Consider the following 26,095-nt stretch of genomic DNA (forward strand, 5'->3'; position numbering starts at 1 on the left):
ATTGTGTAGGTAGAGAATGGTAAGAGAGTGATTGAGAGAAAAGAGAAATCGTTTGAGAGTTAATACTTTTCCTGAAATAAATATTTCAATTTCGGAATCGTAAGTAACAAATCGATTTTCAAAAACTTACAAATCTCAAAAATTTAAATATTTATTTCAGAAAAAGTATTAACTCTCAAACGATTTCTCTTTTCTCTCAATCACTCTCTTACCATTCTCTACCTACACAATAAATTTGAAACGTCCAAGTGCATGGTTGCCATATTTATTTCGGAGCAAAGGAAAACCGATCTGTAACTTTCGATTCCGAAATTGAAATACATATTTCAGAAAAAGTATTAACTCTCAAACGATTTCTCTTTTCTCTCAATCACTCCCTAAGCATTCTCTACCTACACAATAAATTTGAAACGTCTTAGTGCATGATTGCCATATTTAATTCGTAATAAAAGAAAAATCGATTTGTAACTTTCGATTCCGACATTGAAATATATACTTCAGAAAAAGTATTAACTCTCAAACGATTTCTCTTTTCTCTCAATCACTCTCTTACCATTCTCTACCTACACCATACATTTGAATCGTCTAAGTGCATGATTGCTATGTTTAATTCGGAAAAAAGGAAAATCGATTTGTTACTTTCGATTCCGACATTGAAATATATATTTCAGAAAAAGTATTAACTCTCAAACGATTTCTCTTTTCTCTCAATCACTCTCTTACCATTCTCTACCTACACAATAAATTTGAAACGTCTTATTGCATGATTGCCATATTTAATTCGTAATAAAAGAAAAATCGATTTGTAACTTTCGATTCCGACATTGAAATATATACTTCAGAAAAAGTATCAACTCTCAAACGATTTCTCTTTTCACTTAATCACTCTCTTACCATTCTCTACCTACACAGTAAATTTGAAACGTCTAAGTGCATGATTGCCATATTTAATTCGGAAAAAAGGAAAATCGATTTGTAACTTTCGATTCCGATAGTGAAATATTTATTTTAGGAAAAGTATCAACTCTCAAACGATTTCTCTTTTCACTTAATCACTCTCTTACCATTCTCTACCTACACAGTAAATTTGAAACGTCTAAGTGCATGATTGCCATATTTAATTCGGAAAAAAGGAAAATCGATTTGTTACTTTCGATTCCGACATTGAAATATATATTTCAGAAAAAGTATTAACTCTCAAACGATTTCTCTTTTCTCTCAATCACTCTCTTACCATTCTCTACCTACACAATAAATTTGAAACGTCCAAGTGCATGGTTGCCATATTTATTTCGGAGCAAAGGAAAACCGATCTGTAACTTTCGATTCCGAAATTGAAATACATATTTCAGAAAAAGTATTAACTCTCAAACGATTTCTCTTTTCTCTCAATCACTCCCTAAGCATTCTCTACCTACACAATAAATTTGAAACGTCTTAGTGCATGATTGCCATATTTAATTCGTAATAAAAGAAAAATCGATTTGTAACTTTCGATTCCGACATTGAAATATATACTTCAGAAAAAGTATTAACTCTCAAACGATTTCTCTTTTCTCTCAATCACTCTCTTACCATTCTCTACCTACACCATACATTTGAATCGTCTAAGTGCATGATTGCTATGTTTAATTCGGAAAAAAGGAAAATCGATTTGTTACTTTCGATTCCGACATTGAAATATATATTTCAGAAAAAGTATTAACTCTCAAACGATTTCTCTTTTCTCTCAATCACTCCCTAAGCATTCTCTACCTACACAATAAATTTGAAACGTCTTAGTGCATGATTGCCATATTTAATTCGTAATAAAAGAAAAATCGATTTGTAACTTTCGATTCCGACATTGAAATATATACTTCAGAAAAAGTATCAACTCTCAAACGATTTCTCTTTTCACTTAATCACTCTCTTACCATTCTCTACCTACACAGTAAATTTGAAACGTCTAAGTGCATGATTGCCATATTTAATTCGGAAAAAAGGAAAATCGATTTGTTACTTTCGATTCCGACATTGAAATATATATTTCAGAAAAAGTATTAACTCTCAAACGATTTCTCTTTTCTCTCAATCACTCTCTTACCATTCTCTACCTACACAATAAATTTGAAACGTCCAAGTGCATGATTGCCATATTTAATTCGGAAAAAAAAGAAAATCGATTTGTAACTTTCGATGCCCAGAATTAAAATATTTATTACAGAAAAAGTAAAAACTCTCAAACGATATTTCTTTTCTCTTAATGTCTCTCAAACGACTCTCTAACGATTCGCATTGAAAAAAATAAAAAAAAGTAAAGTGAGGGGGCCAACTTAACACTAGAATTTGAAATTGTTTTTACGGAGAAAGTAGGAACTCTCAAACGATATTTCTTTTCTCTCAAACCCTCTCAAACGATTCTCAAACGATTTGCGTAAAAAAAAGTTAAAAAAATGAAAGTGAGGGGCCAACTTCACGGAGGTACATAAACTACTATTATTTGGGGTCTTTGGGGCAAAGAATATAATACTCTCTATAGAGAGAAGAATGACATGTTACATACTATAGTATTATAACTTTGGTCTATACGTTTATACTACTAGCGCCATAATGGTCGCCCATATGAAAAAATAAAACGCGGGAATTTTGAATATACGTTTAGTATTTTAATTTATTTATAGTTAAAAATTTATATTGGAAATTATGATTATTTTGATAATTTGGCAAATGTAAGATTTTTTTAAAGAAAGAATAATTTTAAAATGAAATAATCATTATTTCCAATATATTGTGTTAGTAAAAGTTATTAACTTAAATTAGTTAAAGGAATAATGAAATGAAACAGAGTAATTTAAAATCATTTATTTAATTAAATTTAGTTCCCGATTTTTTTTAATTAAGAATCGCTTTAAAGATATAAAAATTATTGATTTTATTATGAAATCACAATTTTCATTATAATGCAGCTCATTATTGTGAGGCAAATTTGATGGTGAAGTAACCTGGAAAACATATTTATTATAACTCCATTTACAAAAGTATTTAATTAACCCAGTAAAGGTATATTTCAATTTGTATACATTATATTAGTTTATTTAAAAACATTATTTTATGCCACACTAGTAATTCAGTAAACTTAAAGTTTAGGAATACAGGGATTCCTAGATTTTAGTTAAGACATACAAATCTTTAAAAAAATTATATTGAAGTTATAAGCATTTGTCAGTCGCTCAACTTTAAAAAATGAACAAAATTAAATTATTACAATTATTATATTAAATATTAAAACATTATGGCAATCTGAATTTTAAGATGTTTAGTCAGTTATTGAAAAACTGTTCTTGCAAGTAATTAAATATAGTAAAATAATAACAACAATAATACTATTAAAAGAAGTGAAATACATACAAAGGCATTTTGGTCCATTTCCACTTGTTGTTTCTTCTGTATATGCTCATGTGAAGGTCCTGGTGTAGGTGAAACCTGAAATTTTGTTAATGTGTTAAAATATATAGTATAGTAAAGTTTTATAAGATGGCTTGATTTATATGACATAATGTATTTTTTTATGATTCTGACCTCTTCTCCTAATCACAGTACATTGAATAAGTGGAAGATCTGGCTATTTTTTTTATTATCAATTATTTATTCTATGAAACAAATAAAACCTAATTACATATTATATCTTATGTCACTCCCACAACTGAAGAAATGTGCCGAAAAGTTAGACATAAACTTGAGAAACACAACCCTTCTTTGGCAGTCAGCTAGAAAAATTTTTAAACATACTCAATCCTTCAAAACATTTAAGGTGAGCATTTAAATACAATAATTAAAAATACATAAATATTATTCACAATCATAACATACCTGACTAGAAGAACCTGGTATGATTCTCAGTTTTTCCAATATGGGCTCAGAACCAATAGGTATGGAAAACTTGTTTAAACGTGTTTTAGATATGTTAATAAAAGATTCTTCTGTAAAATGTTTACTGCATAGCATTTTGTGGCTGGTATGTAATTTTTTTTAAAAATCTACATCAGTACAGTTTTCTTCAGGGAAACAGAATTCGGCCCAAATGCGGGATCTGTAATAATAACAGATTATCAGAGACCGAATAAAAGAAATCTTGTTATATCAGATTATTACTTCGAAGCAAAATGTGGATGGATTTTTTAAAAATATTTACCTTAAAACTGTTTCAGGGTTTCCATTCCCAATCTTAGGAAATCGGTGAAAAGTTAAAGTATGATCTTTTGCTAAGGTCACTCCACACTTGACACATTTTCTGTACTGATCAGACATGTTAAAACTTAAAATAATAATGAGGTCAATATTTCACTTATCAGAGTCAATATCTCAAAACTTAAACACTCGCGTTATTAGTTCAAAAATACAATGCAATATCAAAGATTTCGGAACCATACGAGAACACGTTTTGAAACAAATTTGAAAACTTATTTTTTTAACGGTTATGATTTAAAATTGCCATTACTACATTTTTTTGCGATGTAGATATAAGATAACAAGTGATCGTATATCTTGATTTATAAATACAAATGTAAGAAATAAGACAATTAATAATAGGATTTTTTTTAAATCATGTTTTCTTATTTTTAATTATAAATACTTTATTATAATAATAAAAGGATGAAATATTTTTTTTATATGGCAAGTATAGCTTGGACTATCGCGAGCGAAAACGGCATAGATATATGCTCTATCTCGTTCATATTATGATGGTGATGAGCAGTGTTTTCTCAATTGTAGATTAAGTATCAATTATAGGTGCTATAGTTTAATACAGAAATAATCGAAATGCGTCCAACGTTGTGATTGAATAAACGTTAAAAATATATTTTGTGTAGTGCACTTGCAAGTGTTGAGCGTGTTTAGTTGGATCATTGACATTGTTTCTTTAGAAAATTTTGAACTCGTCGCGTTTGATATGTTTATGCTTACATTGTGTACCTTTAGTAGACCCAGCAGATGGATTAAACGTTTCTGATGTTTTCAAATCTATGGAGAGGCAGGAGCGAACATATGCCAACATGGAGGCCACAGATACTGTGGACACCAAACAGGTGAGGCCGATATCATTATAATTGCCGGTTGATCGCAGTTTCCCTTCTCAGCGCACATGTTCTTTTGACAAATATTATATTAATCGTGACTAAAGCTGTTTAATAACATTTACTTCATACTCAAGTTATTTTGATAATCGAAAACAATTTTACATCATTTGGTGACATGTTATGATTACCAAATAATAATCGTTAAAAACGACATTTGGAGAATTTAATCCAAGTAATATTATATTGTCTGAATCATTAAATAAAACCAAGGTGGAGTGTGGGTGAAGTAGACTGCAGCCCACACTGAGGCAGAATAAATTATCAGCATTAGAACATTGTTATGAGCCATACTTGTCAAATGGTATGTGTGGGGCCTCCTTTTGTCCATGCACCTTATGTGGCTGTTCATAATTGGCTTTCTATAAAAAAGATATATATATTATGTCTTGATAAGTTGTCAAGAATTTTTCCTTATTATATACTCTTATCTTGCATTTTTGAAACTTCTGCAACTTGATAAAAAAACTGCATTTGTTTTTTTAACATCACCACATATTATTTTAGTTATTTTTAAATATTCAAAGACTAAATTCACCTGTCAATTTTTTTTTTTTTCCCGTGATCCCCCGACATATTTGGGTCGGAGACTTTGTTAATCCAGTTTTACATTTTTGCCTTAAATTTTACTATTTTGTTAAGTTTATTAATGCTAGTTTGTAATGGTGCAAATGTTGTGTGTGGTGCGGCCTGTCAATTTATTGTGATTGATAAACTATTTTGATTTACACTTATCAAATCGAAAATAAATATAACTGTTCAAACAAGATTAAATAATGTTAGGCGAGCTAGTGCTTGTTTGCTTCCTTATAAAATGAAGGGTAAAAGTCTGAGTTAGTAGAGTTACTAGTTACCTTATGTAAGATAAGTATGTATTTCTAACCTTGCATCATTTCCAAATAAAGGTATGGCTTATCAAGAAAGCTTTGTATAGCTTTTAAGAATTTATTAAATGAAAGATTAGTGTGTTTATTGTAATGTTCTTTTTTTCAATTAAATTTAATAGCTCAATTTAGTTGTAATATCATATTTTCGAAATAATCACTTTTATTTTTTATTAATGCTTTAAAATTTGTTATTGTATTAAGGTATGAATTTAACCCCCAAAAGACTTATGTAAATAAGCCTGATTCTGTCCTATGATAGGGAATTGTGGGAGTTGAAAAATAGGGACATAAATGATTTGCATTTATGAATTCATACTCATGTTTCACATAAACACATTATCCTTTATCAGTTGGAAAAATTATATTGCAGAAGTTTAGAAAAGAATTAGGCTCTAGTTTATCACACAAAGGTAAAACAAATCAATACAGAAATCTCACACAATATTTGGTAAGGTAAGAGGCAAATATGTTTATTTACTTAAACATAAAAATAATTACTTAAATTAGTTCCATGATCAATATAGTTGTATAGTGTGTAGTAATTATATTGACAATTTGTTAAGTAATTTATATATTTACTTAATAACTTAATGCACTGAAATAAGTTATTCCATTCAATGTCTACAAGTCGTGCTTATTATAGGAATAAAAAATAAAATTTGATAATGAGGCTAACTTTAACTTATTACTGATGTTTTTCTTTCAAAAACTTTATTTTTTAACATTATGATCTAAAACATTTTTTATATTAATATGATTTCTTAATTATTTTTTAAATTGACCATGTTGTATAAAAATTATTAAATATCTCTCTAAGGAAACTTCTACAGATAAATAAAATAAATAAAAACAAACATCAAACAGTCCCTTTGGTATTGTCCCATTTAATTACCATGCTTTACGAAACTAATATGACGGAAACGCACGACTAACAAATCTGTATATCATCAAACAGTGGTCTAACGCGTTGGTAGGGGTAGCGGCGACGCCGCAGTTTAACGGCGGGCGCGAGACGGCGCGCGCGCAGCCGAGAACCGCGCGGAGTTATGTGACCGTACCAGTGGTGCTATTCCTCTAGTACCAGTTGTCTATTACTTTTGTGTATCAGTGGTCTTCTACTGCAGTACCAGTGGTCTAGTCCATAATCAATTAGTTAATTGTGTGGTGCTGTGCAAAATATGGTAGCTATGGTGGCCTCCGCGTCTGGATACGGTACGCTGCGCCGTTTCTTGAGCGCGCCCGACGGTCAGGGTGTGGATGTTGGGGAAGTGGCGATAACTACTTCGGTTGCTGTTTCGGTAAGAACCATGTTGCTGATTGGCTATGTTTCAAAACATGTATACGTTCGTAACATTAGAGAATGGCAACTAGCGATGATTGTATGGTTCTGAATTCGATTAAAAAAATATGGTAATTTAAGTTTTTTGAATTATGTGTAGGACCATGAATACGATACAAAACTAGTTTAAGTCTCATGAAATAGTTATTGGATTTTAATTAAATTATCAAGTATTTGTGTGTCGTATTGTATTACTATAGACATAACTTTCATCTACAAGGAATGCCGATAATGATGAAACTTGGTTGTGTTACGAAGCTATGTCGAATATCGATCGATACTTGGCTATTTAAAAATCCGATAACACACCTTAGTTTGCTAACAATCTTGAACTTTGCGATAAATTAATCGACAGCTTTGAAAATAGTCATCGTTTTTTTTTTAATATATGCATAGTTAATCTGTGAACTGTATTTCCTTGATGTTTGTATCTAACGGAATTACTGTTGGTTTCTAATAAAAAACATTCTATGTATAAAACATAGTGTCATCCTTGTCAATATCTTTAACAAAACAGAGATAACAATATGTTTTAAACGATGATTTTAGTCTCAGAAAACCATTCTTAGTACTTTAGTTCATTCAGTACCCTTTTAATAAAGTATAAAATTTGATTAAAGTGACATCTAGTTCCTATTTAACAGGACATGATCGCATGTATTCAGAAAATATGGTCTCAGAACCCCACAATTAGTTAGTTCATTTAGTACCCTTTTAAAAAGGTATAAAATTAGATTAAAGTGTTATCTAGTCCCTATTTAACATAATATGATCACATGTATTCAGAAAGAATAATTTTTGTAAAAGTAAATCTAAAGAATGTATATTTTATCACATTGCCCGTGAGATGAAATCCGCACGCAATTACTGCTGTAAATTGTTAGAAAGTAAGTCGTTATTACATCTAATATAAATAATATTATAATAACTAAATAAGTTACCAACGAAAAGCTCGACCGATGCGAATGCTCTGAAGCCGCTAATAAATTTCTAATTCGGTTAGTCAGATCGTAAAGTAACGTAAAAATCGATTCATTTCTTATTTAACGCTTAGTCCATTGCCGGCGAGGTTTCAGGCGGCCTGTGTCGAGCGATATTTGATTATTAAAAAAAAACTACGGCTATTAGACCGCTGTGACCGGCCAAGACGGGGTCGTTAGCCCGACTTTCCTTTTTAAGTTGGCGCTCAGAAACGTTCCCATCGATTTTTATACGTCCTTGTGTCTCGCGACACATGGTGACCTCCTACATAGTTTTAGTTTTATTGATGATATCACCGTCATCTGGAAACCGGGATCCGCGATGGGGAGGGATTGATTGCCAAGGTTGGCCCAACAGACCGTGGCAACATCTTGTATGCACGGCTCGTTGGTTGCCCGCGAAAGGAGAACATCGCGCCACTGTTTGCCGTACCACATCATAACGCTTTACAGATATTTGCTCATACCAAGTTTGATCGAGTCAACAGGTAAATTAAGTGTTTTAAAAAAATGAAATCTGAGCGAATTTATCAAATATCTTGTATCAAGACAGTAAAAGATCTTTAAGGTTATTTTTAGAGTAGTCAAAATTTTTACGTCAATTCGCATATTTGCTAAAGCTTTGACTTTGTAGGATTTTAACGTAGAGAGAAATTTTAATTATGCCCAAGTTGGCTTCGTTTTCTCAATCAGCTCCAGTACTGCAAGAATAGAGAACTTGGGAAACTTTATAAGAATTGAGGAAATTGGGGTACATGTTATAACTTGCACTGAAATGATACATAATGCGATATACAGATTATTATTGATAAAATATTAAATTTCTTCTAAACAGAGCGATACTAATGATTGTTGCAGATTCTTTAACGGTATTGCGCGGTCTAGACGTTTTTCTGGTTAATAACAGATCAAGACAATTTTAATTTTATTCATATCTTGTAGCCCATTATGGATTCGGAAGTGATTTTACATATAGTATGTAAACTCCAACTTCATAACCATAAAAACATGAAACCCCATGTGCTGTTTTTGTACTAAAAATAACTTTTTTGATTACACGATTGCGTTTAGTAAGTGAGCGACCTTTATTTAACCTTAGTTTGATATATACTCTTTCGCCATTACAACACAAGTTTTTTGTAGGTATTGTGGGGTATTTTATACATGTGTTTAAATCGAAATCTGAACCGAAATTTGGTTCATAGAACTGAAAAAACGGCCCGAGGGAATCATAAAACTAGATATCGTAATAAATTTCGCGTAGTGAAAACTTCGCCGGACCAATACAATTGTTATAATGAAAACGTACAGACTACTCGTGTATAACTATTGTTAGACCACCTTTCCCATTGTTTCTCAACACATTCGATGAAACAGCTCTATTTTGTATTGAACATTTTGAATACTTTCATAATTTATCACGGCCTTATCGAATCCACTTTCAATTTAAGCTGAAATTTAATTATTATTATATCGCGTGCACACAATTATTTTTATACCCATATATATTGTTTCGTAATTAACTAAAAAATGTTGGCTTTGTGATCTCTAAAAACCGCAATTAAAATTTAAAGGAATCGCTATTATTATCAGTTTTCGTTCGTCCATAAATTGACTACTTGAAGTAGGTAATGTACATACACTATTGTTTTTGATTTTCGAACTAAAAGATTTTTTTGAGGTAAACGTACAAAATATATAATATATTTAATGTTTATTCACATACAAAGCCTTGTCATACCATTTTTGTAGTGTATATCCTGTCTGTCCATTTCTCTATTAAGTCAATTTATACTGAACTTCCGGACAAAGTTATAGATAAGTCATATTAAATGCGTGATCGGAATTACGGGAAACGACATTGTTTGCTGTAGGAATTCTAATTATATGGAATGTCATTGAAATTGGAAACTTGTTGATACAAAGACTTAGACTTTATTTTTAGATCAACTTGAGTGAAATTAATAATCCACAAAGAATGTTAATATAAATATAAGTTTAAAAGATATTATTTCATTTACCTTTCGTTTTAATCCAAATAAAATTATGTGGAAATGAGAATAACCCGTCTAATTTTGTCCCCGACAAATTACTTGCGACTGACGAGAGAGCTATTTACTAGTTACTTTTCTAGTCGATATGGTAACAGGTTGGATATTTTAATTACTTTAGTATCCGCACGTTTGCGTACATGAGAAACATTTCTATGTTAGCTCGCTAGCGAAATTATTTGTTACCAATGAAATAAGTATCGATTAAATTGGTACATATTAGAAAGTTCAAAAATATATTGATGCGGAGATGGACTTTAAATTGAAATTTACTTCTGTGTAAGATGTTACAGAGTGCCGTGCCCTGTTAGGGCAATACTTACTTACGACATTGGTATTTTATCTGTACTTCCGCCTACTGTTCCGTACCACTGGCCCATACTATGACGTTATGAATGAGCAAGGTACAAATGCTTTGGTATATTTTACTTGGCCTTGTAATGCGGGTGTTAAATTCGCCGTATCTCCGTCTTCATTCGGAACATCTGATTGTTTTGATGTGTTTTTGATTGGCTCCCGCCTTGGTCTCCTTTTTAGTCCAGCGCTTCGCTAATTTACGATGCCTACGTAATGTGAAAAGGTCTCTGACGACAAAACGAAGAAATAAGTGACGTTATAATAGATAACTTTATAAACGAAACGCCTACATTATTATTGTTATTTTCAAGGTTCGATTTATCTTTTAAACGTGAATGTAAATTTGCAATAAATAACGCGCTCACTGATGAGATAACAAACCGGTTAAGTTTTTTGTGAATATCAATGCTGTTAAAATATTTAAAACGTAAACATATTGATGATTCTAGTTTAAGAATATATCATTTGTAAAATTGCAAAGCACTTATAACTCAGAAATAAAGTCTCTAATAATTGATTTAAACAGCCACAATAACAAAAATTTAGCATCAAAAAATATTTTAGAAGATCTAAAAATCATGGAGCAGTACCATAACATGTTCTAAGAAAGTTGATAGAACATACGAGAACTGATACTTGCAGTTCTACGAATGAAATGAAAGTATCAAAACATGGCGACAGTCAATATTAATGTACGAATAATCATAGAGTACGCAATCGCACCAGCAATCAAAAATTAGCACCGCTTTTAAATCGCACAGAGGGTGTGAAGATTGGTGATAGAAGACATGATTCCTTTAATAATTATATGTGGGATTATCTTCGTATCTTGGGGTACTACTGTTTTTATAACGTCAAAGCTTAATCATTTCGCATGCTTTTTTAAATAGATGCCTTGGTGATGTAATATAGAACCTATCTTGTACTTTTTAAACTTTAAAATCTTATGTAATTAGTTGATGAGTTAAGAGAAAGGCCACATAAGAAGTACATATGGCTTTAACTTTCATTTGTTTTTCTATGTGTTATACATAAATGTATGTAGTATATGTGTACTGAGAATTAATAGTTTTCGTTTCGTGTGTAGCATTCGAGTGATCTGATGTTCGGTGTTGGGAACTGTTATTTCGCATCACTTCTTTTTTATTTTTGATGCCAAATTACTAGCGTCGAGTTCAACGAACTATGTTGCCGTGATTTATGTTACGTACAATTATTTCAAAAATGGAGCATACTTTTATGTGAAATATTCCGTTTGTAAGGTAGCTAAACGGGTTATCGTGATACTGTTTTGAATAACTTTAACCGGAATTGTATATAAAATATTAAAATTAATGTGATTGGATGTAAATTTCTTTGTTGGTTGATAATGAAAAAGTATCTGTAGTATACTTTGTTATGTAATTTGATGTTATTGGTATGTGAAAGTCTTGATTATTTGATAAATGTATATGATAATGTCGATCCATCAATGAAGAGCGATAAGCTTAAACAATGGAATATTTGGCTTTATCAATGTTGTAACTAAATATAAAAATAATATTGCAGATGCTTATTCAATATGGAAATCATAAAGATAAAAATGCGATGATCTTTATATTAAGACGAATGTTTGAATAGTATATTACATACTAAGATACTGTTTGTGACAAACATTTGTGAAATTGTCCAATATTTATCAAACGAATGACCGACTATTAGATTAGTTTTGCCGTGTTAGGGAATGACACGCAATAGTGTTGTAATTACATGCCATGTCAAGGCTTACAGTTGGCTTGACAATCGCATGGGAAGGTTTAGTTGGGACTTTAATAAGTTCATCGTTTCTCATATTTATTTCTCAAATATTATGTCATGTCTGACCTTGACGTGATTTTAAATGTCAGTAAGTCATCGCGATTTGTCGTTTTTTTGTTCTTTTGTTTTTTTTTAAATGTTTGTTATTTGTTCATTTCCATTTTCACTCCACAATAGTTCTAATTTGGTGTTAAGATTATTATAACAGTAGAACGGTGTTATTTTGTATTAAATAAGCTTGTCTCTTTTTACTATCATGTTCAAAGTACGTGCGTGAACGACATTAGTAGGTACCATAAATAAAGTCAGTGGTATCTATGGAATAGTAATTACTTGTTAAGCATTTATAAATTTTCTCAGTGATTTTCCACGGCTTTGATTAATGGAATGCACAGCCTCTTCCTATATCTGAAGAATCTAATATTATTATTAAACGTAATAGTAAAATATGTATATATGTAAAGACCTTATTAAGTTGATTTAAATTCCTTTAAGTTAATTAGCAGTTTTAAAATTACTATGTTTAGATTCTGATGAATAAATTAGTGTCGTTCCAAACCCCTAGTGAGAGTGGATAAGAATCCCTTTATATATCGATTGTCTTTTCTTGACAACGGACCTTGACGTAGGTACTCATCAATACATTGCAACGTATCAAATCTAATTAAAATATACTTCTAATACTAATCTGGTACACTATGTCAGAATTTAATATATCGCAATTCATATAATTAGAGAAAAAAATATTTTATTATAGTTCAACAAACAGCGTAGAATGTAGAGAGTAGATGACTGATACTGACTGTCATTTTTATGTGAAACGAAGACTTATGATCTAGACTACTTAATGTATGTCAGTTTTAACAACTCTCCACAACATGACGAAGAAGTTTTTGTGCGATCATAATGTACTGACCGTCTTTTCTTTTAGATATGAACAGATTTTCTAAAGTATTATCTGCTACAATATTGTATATATGTATGTGAAATAATAAAATGTAGTCTAAATTGCTTAGAAGATGTAAAATTACTTGTGGGACAGGATTACGTGAGTTCAAAAGAATGAAGGAAGGTCGAATTGATATCTTAGGATTATGCGGTGTATCCATAATCTCTGCCTACACACCTTACAACAAGCTTGATATAACAAATGCCACACGCGTTTTAATACAAATGTTATCATTGTTTAGTTCTTCTTTATATAAATTCTTTAAAGTAATAAAAGAGGCATGATTGTTGCTGATTAAAATTTCTAAAGTGTTTTTACTTTCACTCGATACATTTACTTTTTGTAGAGCCTTGTGCGTTGTTATCGGATGTTATTTTTTTTTATCTTGACTGCTTGTTCTGATGGCTGATGTCACTGTCTAAATATTATTGTTCTCAAAATGCAATATTTGTCTAGTTAAAGATATTCTTTGAACAGAAAATGCCTAGTGGACTTTGTTTGTTGAGAACACTATTATACTTCGTTAAGTGCGTATTATTATTATGTTTTTGTATACCAAATATTGTATTTTAACTTCAAAATCAAATTTTTCAGATTGAGACTTTAAAGTTGAGTAAGATTAATGTTATAATAGTAAAGAATTTATAAAACCAATTATATGTTCCCACGAATAAATTTTTCCTTATTTTTGGTCAGATAAAAACTGTTATACCTTTTTGAAATTTTGTATTATTTTGATTATTACTTAAATCTAGGATTAGTCATTACATTTTGATTTTGATAAATGTTCACGTTTCATTAATTAAAGATGGTATTGCATTAAATTTCATACAACAATGTTCTATACAATGATGTCCCGAGTGTCTATGAAATAAAATAATCAGTTATTTTATCAATGGGAAGTTTAGGTATTTATCTTTCTGTACGTTCATTCGCGCACGTTAGTAAGTCAAGTTCAAATTCAAGGTTCCGCGGCATTTTGTCTATTGTTTCGTTTTTTATTTGTAATCTTTGAGAGTATCAAATTGAGTGCAATGTGACGAGAATGAGTTATTTCCACTTGCTTCCTAATTTGGTCTCTTGTTTGTTTTTGTTTGATGATTGGCTTCGGGATGAGTCGATATTGTTTTGTTTGGATGTTTTTAATGTAGCTCGTTTGTTCGTTTGTCTTTCATTTAATACAGCTTGTTAACATATAAATTTCTTTAAAAATCTTGTCACCGAATTCCATTAAGAGCAACTATTAGGGTATATGCAAAACTAAGATATTGTAAGTTAAATATGTATTGATTATGAATGTTTTACTCAGTCGAAGCATTAAGTACTTGCAGAACTGACTCTGTTACAACTTTTTACTAATACACAATCAATGAATTACGAGGAGCTTGTATGTGTGCGTGATCTAAAACAAATTGCAATACAACTAGGTTGTGGGTCGTGTTGTTGATAACAGATGCGATAAGCGAACTATTCTTGCAAGGCACAACGCACTGTTTGTTCGAACATTGAAAGCCTCCTTGCGATAATATGACTTGTAACCTCTGTAAGAAATAACTGGGCAATTTAAAGAATGAATATTTTTAGCGCTGAGTAAAACTATGAATATTATAGTAGAAATACTAGGAATAAGCTTCCTAGCAGTAGCCGGCTTCATTTTCGTAATTAAGCTTTTTTTTTTTAATTAAGAGATGATTTAATTAAAGCAAGTATTATCCGAAATTGCGTTATAAATATTTTTAATAAAAAAAGAAAAAGTTTCCTTCAGTAATATACTTTTAATTGCAATAACAATTTAATTTCAAGTACAAATTGGTCTGCATTTATCATCATCGTTCCCTGGATTCTAAACCGAGTGTAAATGTCGTGTTGTCCTCGTTTCGTATGTCTAGGGCCCGTGGGAAATCTTAGAACCGACCGGCGACCGCCTGTATAAAGGGTACAGAACTCAATGCTTTAGAACTTACACATGAAGGACAAACGGACAGTGTCTTGTAATTATGACAATACAGGAGAAAAAAAATCGATCTACCAAATAATAGAAATGTTAAACATGAAAAAAATAGCATATTTCAACATTGAAAACGTATCTCCTGTAAACTGGTCCTACACATAGTATACCACAAATAAGCGTTTACCTAGTTTTTTACTCGATTCCTGTAAAACCCGATACCTGGAACTGTTTTACGGCATCTGTTATTCGATGTCACTTGCCAGCGTCTTTGTGTACACTTTGATTTAACATAGTAATAAAACCTCCACGGTGGGCAGGTAAATTATTTTGCGTGACTAACCAATTTATTTTTGTTGTTCATCCTTTTCGAGACGTCCTCAGTGAGACAGGAAGTGGTCGGATAGTCGTGGCCATTAAACTCGGCCAAGTTTGAAAGATTTATTTTAGTCTCTCTTACGTTATGTGCATATTTGAGAATATTTTCTTCCCGTAAATCGTATGTGATATCCTTAACGACCTGAAATCATATTTCACAGTTTAAATGGTCTCTTATGGTAGCAAGTATTAAGTCATTGGCTTCTAACTTTGCGTAGTTCAATATAAACAGCATTAGGAATCAACATATATGTAGTAAATGGATTAAGTAACTTGCATACTGCTTTGATACAGACTTAACGGTTAAACATGATACGTTAATATGTTCTTTATTCATGTGAAAATATGTTTAAACCGTTTTGTTTGATTATATTTTTCTTTGCATTTATTATTAAAAGTTGTTATAATGTGTTTTCATCGCCAAAGAATAATGCACTTCAGTAATCAAAGGAATGATTCCCGCAGTTGCTCGATTTTATTTACAGTTCAGTCATTAAGCGTAAAAAGCTTTATAGAAACGTCGTAATTTCTTCAACATTTACATTCTTGTAAAAGCCAAGTTTCGGTTAACCTCAGTAACACAATCGTAATCTTTAAATCATCAGTATTTCTTCTGAGGCATGACGTAATTTGTGTTATGTCTAGCATACGGTAAAATTTCGATTGATCGATCCACCGGTACCCATAACAGATGTTACGAAATGTTTGTACTGGCCGTCCGGTTCCTTAGCGAGGAGAAACATCTCACACTTTCACCATCACGCACCAACTGGGTCATTCAACAACGGTACATCTGAAAGAGAATATGCGCGAGTACTTTCATGAATAATTTCACTAAAACCTTACACCTGTGATAACTCTTGAGAAAAATAACAAAGAGATTTTGTTATCAATAGGATATGTTATCATTCACGATTTAAATATAGGATTGTTTGGCTCTCTGATAAATCTGTTGGTGATGTAATGCGATGATATAGAACTAAATTGTTAATAATTGAATAAACTGTTTGATGTAAAGGTAGACTTCTACAAAAGGCTAAGTAAAAATTCACCGATGTGGGTGCAAATAAGAATGGATATCTTCAATAATAGCAAGTAATTTTCATTTGACGTTGTGCTTACCAAATACTAAGATATGCCTGTGCGTTTTGTCCGCGTGGGCCTAAAGGTCGAATATGATTTCTTGTCGCTCGTATCATCAAATTCTATCCTTGCGACAATCATTTAATTTGTGTCAAGAATAAAACAATTGTTATAATTTTTTGGCCTCGAACTTGAAGACTTATGCGTCCTCGTCTTAAGGAATAATTAAGGAATACCATCGATGCCGTTTTGAGCACTGACTGATCCTTTTACCAGGTATTATGTTGGACGGAGAACAAAGAATAGTAGATATGACATGTGATATATTTACACGAAAATATCTCTATTATGGTCTAACTCTATACCAGATTTATTTTGCGATGTCAAAATGTTGACTAAGTCCTGACTTAAAAAAGTATCAGCTGTTTGAAGACCTCCCAGAGCATGTTCATGTCGTTGTGTGTATAAAATTGCAATGTCGTCTGCTACGCATTACCAAGTCAGTGTCGCATATTTGCCTTACAATAATGTTAATCTTCGTCTGAGGACGCGTGGGCTTTATATTTATAGTTGACGGGCGCTATGACATCATCGAATCGATGCTTTGACGTTTTATTATATGTTACCTCATTGTGTAGTTTGTGAAAATTCATTTTAAGGGATTGATTGGTTCCTTAAAACTATAACTAATTTAGGATTAGCTATCGCGCCTAAAAAAAGCGCTAAAAAGTAACCTTTGATCTATCTTTGAGATATCCATTTTTAGTGAACTAGTAATAATACTTTTTTGATAAGGTGAATCGAAATTAATCACCGAATGATGCAGAGCAGGTCTAATATAATTCCCGACTTCCTTGTCGAGCTAATTGCACTGCAATTAGTTCCGCCAGCCTCGAAAGTTGTGCCCACTTTGCTGTTGCTGCCCTTGACTCGAGCAAGAGATTAACCTGAATAATACTTCCGATATTCATCTGTATGAATCAGTTTTCATGTAACAAAGTCATGAATTGTTGTGAAATGCGTTTTTTTGATAAAGTTGGCAACTAAGTTCTCATGGACGATAGTGATTATTATTTTATATCATTTAAGATTTGAGTGAGAAATATCTTGTTACTAAACACCAGACGCTGATCGGTCTCCATATGGTATTGTGACCATTTTAGGTGCGTGTAATAATGTATTGGACCTGTACCACAGTACTCCAGTAATGTTTTACCTTCGGCCGCTTGTCCGAGTCGTCCTTATTCGGATATGCGTTAATCACTTCTTGTTCCCTTTAAGTTTGTTGCTTTATTGACTTAGGATTTTTTCTCGAGGATGTTATTTGACCTTATCAAAATATACTTGTATTAACAACAAGTTTATCCTCTGGTGATATAATTTGCAAGAAATACAACATCAACAACATAACTCACAGTAACCCAGAGGGGTAAGCAGAGACCACGAACCTCCATTTGGCGCGATCCTGACACATCTGTTTTGCTTCTTCTACATTAAAATATTTAAGCATACATGCACGTCCGAAATGCAAGAAAAGTTCCTTGATAAACGGTCGTGGAGTGCTAATCGCCATTTTTAAACAATCGCAACGGCCAAGGTTCTGCCCCGGTATCAGATACGTTAGAAAGATGGATGGCAGAAAAGACTTTAACCGCATTACTTGTAATATATTTGCTCGTTAGAATAATAAATATAATGTTCCATTCATAAAGAAGAATTGGCAAAGTAACCGTAAGAAATTATGAGATTTCTGTCGTACCTCCGTAATTATGTAGGAATAAAAAGTTTCACATCCCATATCTTCCCAATTAATTCTGACGAGGGCTCACTGGACCACATCTCTGCGTGTCTGACTTAGTTTATTAGTGAGCGTTAAAAGTGTTTACTTCGATACCGTGAAAGTAAACTTTTTTTCTATTTAATTATGTATTTTATTAAATAAATCTAAGGCTTTTGTTATAGTTTGTTATTGTTATAATTTTTTGTATCTTAGTTCAGTGCTTAGATTATGTAATAATAATATTTTGTTCGTTCATTTTTCAATTCTAGCTGCTATCTTTGTTATTGCTGCATAATAACAGTACCCGAGCGAGCCAGCTTAGTGCTAGATAGCTACTAGATAATCATTTACAGTTATCGGATTTGTTATTATTATTACGCTTCAATTTTGCCACTTGGAGTTCTAGTTACTCGAACTGTTTGTAGTTTTGTTACTCACGTGAATTTAACGAATCTGTTGCAAATTATTGTTTGTTGGAAATAAAATCGTAGAGAATAGGTTTAAACAATTTAAGCCAAGTTAGCCAAGTTTATAACTGGTTAAATTTTCGTTGTTAAGTGATTAATGAAAAAAGTTCAGTAAACCAATAGAGCTTAGGCATTTGTTATCAATTTTCTATGGATAACAAGGTCTCATTATAAGTAAAGTTTAATATAAGCAATTCTGAGAAATTAAACTTAAAGACGAGTCATTGAAAGTATGTTTAATTCGTATTTCGATTTAAAAGCGATGATGTGGGCGTCCGCGTGGGCTTGACCTCGCAGCGTGGGCAGGTGCTAACGGGCCACCGTCGAGCCTCACCAATGCCTGTAATCGTCTGGTACTGTTCGTAATCGCCTGTTACCGCTTGTTATCGCTGATAACTTAGTTGCTGACCGTCGACCTTATACATACAGCTATCGGTAGTTGCGATACCTTTGTAGTTAAAGTAGAAACTCTAGTTTCAATAAATTATTTTTGGCTCAACGCTGGAACCAATTTGATCTGTATAGTATAATTTAAGAAGTTTACTGATTATTGTTCAAGTGGTTGTTCTACACTGTGGTCAGAACTCCTTTGTTAAGTTTATCTTGTACTTATTCGCATTTAATTCCTTAACGTCGCTCTAAACTAAGTAATTGCTGTAGTAAAATTGTTTGAATATCCTTCGAGTTGCTCTATACGGAAACTACGGCTCCATTTAATTCATGCCCCGTCTCGCTGGACGCAATGCAGCTCGTTGAATCACCACCGCCCGAGAATTTACAGGGTTACTTTGCAAATCCGATACCATCTAGACCGCACATCGCCTTTTGTTAGGTCACTGCACTCTATCGCTTTTGTTGTTTGCAGTCACATAGTAATTAATATAGTGTCACAAGGAATATGTCGGGAATTGATTTGTAAAAGGAATATCGAGTTTTTAAGGCTTCTTATGACTTCTAAATATTTTATTTTCAGCTTCTCATCAATAAAAATAAATGTTTATTGGTCGTCTCGTCGTCTTTTATATTAATGTCCACAAGACGATAGTAGACAGTTGAAGAAGTGTACTTTTTCCAGTATCATACATTGAACTTTGATAACTTTAACAGCTATTTAAACATATATATGTTATATGTACTTCAGCATTCCACTGTGGCATCTCACGTGTTAATGGGTGTACGGGAGAGAGTGAAATGTTGTGGTCCAACGCCCCGTTAATTGCGTACACTAATTAAACTGTACGAATTCTGTGTAGAGAGTGCCCTGGCCGCTCCACTTGCCATCGGTGCTGCGATTGCAGCTTAGCGCATGAAAGTATGTACTAGGAAATGTGAATGTGTGTGTATGTGAAGGAAACTATTCAGACGATATCAACGCGCGAGCTTGTCTGTGTTAATTTAATTATTTTCTTCTTTCTTAATTGTTAATCACCTTTATCTTTATCAAAATAATGTTCTAAGCTTAATTCTTATCTCATTAGAGTTAACTAGGTAAAAAATGTGGGGATAACAGTTTTCAACGATGTGACAGGTGGTGAAGCCGTAGCTCTTTATAAAAACATTGTCCCGATCCGGAGTTCCCAAATTAAGGCACGTTGGTATCGTGACCCTCAATCGTATATTTTTACGGAAGTTGTATCTTAACATGACTACGGACAAAAAAGTAATGCGTCTCTAATTTTTTAGCGGACAAAATATTATTCAATGTCTTTTATTAAATGGGATTTTATTATTTTATGAAACAACAACTGAATTTAGACTTTTTAAATTTTCATTACCTTTTCATTTAATATTATATATTTTACCGACTGTGAAGAAACATACAGCGAAAAAACGTAGTGAAAAGGATTCTATTCACATGTCTTGAGATGCCTATTCAAGCATCTTTCTAGACACCATTCTTTACAGGAGACGACACTTTGCTTAGATAAGCCTTAAGCTTTGCACAAGGGCTCCGTTTAAAATCCCATTTGAACGGCAGGCTTATGTTTTTTTAATCTAATTCGAATGAAATAATTTTACTATGATAAAAAAAACACTGGAATTTATATCATCCTGTATAATGTTATTCAACAAACTTATACAAACTGTATAAAATTAAACAAGTGTTACTCTCCGTAGTGTTTATATTGTGCGTAATTTTTTTGCTTGGTCAAGCGAAAAATTTAACAGTCGGCTAAAACACTAATCGCCTATTCATTGATGCGTGTTCACACTTATGTTTATTGTTTATGTTTGCGTTCTCACTGATTACACTCGCACGCCTAGCGCCGTTGAGTGAATCAAATTGCTTCGTTGAAATACGTTGCCGATTGCTGAGGTTATCGAGTTGGAGGTCATAGGTTCGCATGCCAACTAATTTGGCTGGTTCAACGATGTTCTTTTTTTTAAAAAAAAAAGTAATACCCTTATTGTAACTGAAGGTCAGAGATAAATTTCTGGTAGAGCAAAAAGTAATATAGGGTAGCTGGTAAAAGCCGGGATGCCGTTTCTGGCTTATCTTGCAGATTAATTGCAATCTTATGAATATTGGCTGTGGATAGTTTTTCCAATGGTACATTTAAAACGAAGATTAATACTTAGTCTTTTCCATTTTGATCTGATTTCATAGATTGTACAACTATAACAGTTTAGTATGATGTAGTGTCGCTGGTGGGTTCATATTCGGTAATGTCTCCGCAGCAGAGTGCCTATTTATAGTCAACGGCATGCGACGGCACGCGGACGACCTTTTTGCCTTATAATTCTTCCGGTACCTTACACTGATATAACGTTATTGATTATTTGTTGTAAGGATATTTCTTAAACAAGAATAATGTCGTTAAGATGTAGTGGAAATTGTCGGTGTAATAAAATATAACTTTAATGTCTTCAATGTCAAATGTAATTAGTTCTTTTACAACAAAAAGCCATCATTTGTATGATTGACGATCGGATCTATATAATATATATAATATATATCATAATAATGTATTATATGGAATTTAATTGAAATTTAATTCCCCGTGTGTAAGTATTTTTCAGCAACTTAATAAATGGTAAGCGCTAGAGAAATGTGAAACCTATTAAGATCTCGATAACAGAGAAATAAAGAAGTGTAATTGAAATCTGTGCTATGGCTTCTTAATCGCTAAAATTAATATGTTAACATGATATATCATGTGCCTATAGGCAGTACTCGTATATTCCTGTAAAATGTGGAAGAAGTGAGAGCGCCAAGTAATCTCTTCTAAAAGAAGGGCTGCGGGCGTGAGTTATGTTGTTGTTATAGTTAGGATGAATAATTGGTCATTTATCATAATGCCTAACTATACGCATTGCAGCAAATATAAGCAATCTTTCCTGTTGTTTATGGACCTTAACCCGTATCGATTATTGTCAATTAAAGTTGAGTGTGCGGGCGATCACAGAATATCGCCTCGTGTCGTGTGTCCTAGCCTAGACTAGCACTACTAAGATTTCTTTGATATTGAACAGACTAATATCAAGGGTATAAAACCAACAATGGTTATGTTCGTCGAAATAGTGAATTTTACAAGCCTCGTTAGTACTACTATCTACTAATCATGATTTTCTTGGTCAAAACACGTACAAATTATTTTGAAAAACAAAGTTAAAGCACTCAATATTTTGTATATTAGGTTTCATGTTATACAATTAATTTACTAAAATTATATTTCCAAAATTAGAAGAGCAATAACACAGCGAAGGGCTCCGCACCTGTTACACTGGTTAAAATTAGCTGTGGTTATTTGTAACATCTTTGGACACCTTCTCTCATAAAATATATCTTTGTATTCACCAAATAAGAGTTTTAATTTAGAAATATAGCATTTTTAGTAATTCAGGAGTGGAAAATTGGACGCTGGCTACAATCGAATACTTTCTCGAAACTATTTTCTTTCACTATAACTTATTTACAATGCATCTTATACGACGTATTAGGATGTAGTTAAGTTTGAAGATGAATGCGTGCACAATGAGCGGACGCGGCCATAACGCCAGTTCACTATAATTGTCAAGCGATGTCGATGTCGTCAGTAGCCATTCCACTGTTGTTTATAATACTGTTATCGGTAACAGATCGTTAAAGGCTCTATACCACAAACAATGCACCAGCTGCTTTAAAAGCAGGTGCAACTGCAACTCATGGAAATATAGTTTAAAGCTCCTTAATCTAAGTGTATAAACATAATTATGTTACTATGAAATGAATAATTTAATGTAATTTAAATATTTCTATGGTGTATATTTCTAATATGAAATATACATAATGTATAATGCTTTGAAATTGTAGTACTAATGTAGGGATAATTTTTAAAATAAAGTTTATATAGAGCAGTCGAGGAGCGTGGTATCGTTTAGAAAAACCAACTAACTTAATAAACTACTTATATGTGTAGTAGAAATCCTAACTATCTTAGAATTTAATATGTGAAGTTGTAGTACCGTAAGTGCGTAATAGCATAGCAGCTGTACTAGACTTGCGGACAACGCACGTGCGTCGTGTGCCCCACTGCGCCAACACACGCAGTCTTATCGTGAATTAATTTATATTTACTCACACAATGTGGTAAATCTACTTACTTAGTGGATTGAATGATTTTTGTTATACATTGTTATCGAACTGACTGTGTTAAAGTTTATGTTTGAAAATAGTTCACGGAAATACTCGAAGTTATTATTAATATAAGAATATATGATCGTATATAACTTAAATATGTTGACGTTATGTATGAGTTCTTACTTTAATGAACAATGTGTGTAACTTGTAGTTGAATATTGAGTATTATCAATAGTCTTAAATGTATGTTTTATTGTTACAGTCGAAGCAGAGGGCATCGATTAAATGGCTGCTGTCCAAGGCCTTCAACAATAGGGTGCCGGAGAATCTGCAGGAACCCTTTTACAGGGATCACGAGGTCAGTTCACTTCACCATAATTAATTAAAAAATTATTAATAGTCTGATTGACTTTTATATCATATAATGTTTCGAAGAACAAGAATCATTCATACTGTTTAGAATGGAACATACATACATAGATATAAACCGGGATATACATATATAAGTATGTGTGTTTTATGAAGTTTTGTGTAAATATTACACGGTAACAAAAATCTTATCGTTATCCTCAGCTAAAAAGTCAACATAGATAAAAGACCATTGCTCTTAAATTCACTAAACTATTTCTTTGTTTTTATTTTTTTACTTTCGCAATTTTGTAACAAAAACCATAAAATGACAAAACTATTGACTTACATAAACTAAATTAAGAACTTTCATTATTGTTGTTTAAGTTTAAGAACAATATTCATTTTTTATATTACACGATGAATACGTTGTACATTTCTGGTTACATATAAAAAAGTAAAAAACATTTTGCTCTTGAATAATAGAAAAGCAGTCGAAGGGACCAGCCGGCTCATTGGATATACACACCTTTTCCTGCGCCCCCTTTGTTTTTGCGATTCTATTTTTGTTCATTGAACTTTCAGCCGGTTTGCGGATCAGCTTGAATAAGACCCTGCGCTAGTGCTATTATTATAAATACAGATCTAGAAAATTTATTATTTCTTATGTTTTTCACTTGATTTAAGGTCGTGACCACAGGTGGGCACAGTTAATCGAAAAGTTAACTTCGTTAATCGTTAATTCGTTAATTAAAAAATTAACTTCGTTAATCGTTAAAGCGTTAAATTTTCGAAAACTTAACGCAAGTTAAAGTTAATCGTTAACAGTTAACCATACCAAAATTGTACATACTAATTTCACACTTATGTAGCGACACATGTTTAAAATAGTAATTTGACTATACATTTATAGAATGTACACATTAGTATTAGAGACAAGTATGAATGCATTATAGTATATTTCATTACGAGTGCGGAAAGCCTGTCATTGCAAAGAGTTCCGACAAATGTCTACCCGAGCCGAGGCGCAGCCGAAGGTGAGGGTTGACAGTAGGAACCAGTTGTAATGACAGTTCCGCACGTGTACTAAACAACTATTTTAATACGGTTGCGAAAAAATTAAGCAATTTATTAGAATAATAAAAAAAAAATACAGTCGAATTGATAACCTCCTTCTTTTTGAAGTCGGCTAAAAACACAATAAACTCAACTAACTAAAATGTTTGAAAAATGGCGCCAACCGTAAAAGATTTTATATTTGTTTTCTTCACCCATTCTGGGAAGGCAAAGGGAACTATGCCCAAACGGCCAAGTCTTCAGAAGATTATTTTTATCAATATGAAATGAAAATGAAATTTAATGAGATTAAATAAAATGAAACCTAACCTAATTCATTGAATCAAGTCATTAAATCTGATATTGTAACAAATTAGGAGCTTCTTTTTTAGAAATATTTGCATGAATCATAAAAACTTCAATGATTTTTTTTTTGTAAAAACTTCGCGGTTGTTTTTTTCTTTTTAAAAGACATTATTTTGACAGTTGGGAAAGAGAACGCACGAGTTTGTGAAAAACTAAAGAAAAAGCACGAGTAAAAAGTGTTTTAATACAGTTGCTCAAAGAGTGGCGTATTGCAGGGACGAAGAGCGTTCGGAATGTGGACTATTACGTACTCGTGCTTTTATATACTCGTAATGAAATATACTATTTCGAACCTTCTTTTGATTTTGTCCTGTTGGTCACGTCTTTCCCGGACGCTCTGATGCATCACACTTGCACGCGAACTTCACATATATCAATTATCAATTCGTTCGTTCACCATTCGAGTCGCCGACAGTCGCCCAACATAGTTGAACTTACGAGCGTGGCGTGGCGCGTAATTTAAACAAAATGACAACACGTCTCCAAGTTTCTAATTTAACGATTAACGGACTTTTATTAACGGAAGTTGAGTTTAACGGAAGTTAACAAAAGCGTTAACACTTTTTGAAGTTAACTTAAAAGTTAATCCGTTAAGCAAAATGTTAACTTCGTTAATTAACGATTAACGGAT

The 26,095-nt window shown here is 32.3% G+C and overlaps 1 protein-coding gene across 2 annotated transcripts in view; it reads left to right on the forward strand.

Annotated features, from left to right (window-relative positions):
• The first annotated feature begins 7,009 nt into the window (after window positions 1-7,009).
• LOC106719239 (patronin) overlaps window positions 7,010-26,095 on the forward strand; it is a 46,454-nt gene continuing 27,368 nt past the window's right edge. For both annotated transcript variants that reach the window (XM_045679168.1, XM_045679171.1), the window contains exons 1-2: window positions 7,010-7,302; window positions 23,957-24,052. In XM_045679168.1, the coding sequence (XP_045535124.1) occupies window positions 7,183-7,302; window positions 23,957-24,052 (216 nt within the window). In that variant the 5' untranslated portion in view covers window positions 7,010-7,182. The remainder of the gene's footprint in view (window positions 7,303-23,956; window positions 24,053-26,095) is intronic.

The sequence above is a fragment of the Papilio machaon genome, chromosome 1 (genome assembly GCF_912999745.1).
Source record: "Papilio machaon chromosome 1, ilPapMach1.1, whole genome shotgun sequence".
In the NCBI taxonomy this organism is placed as follows: Eukaryota; Metazoa; Arthropoda; class Insecta; order Lepidoptera; family Papilionidae; genus Papilio; species Papilio machaon.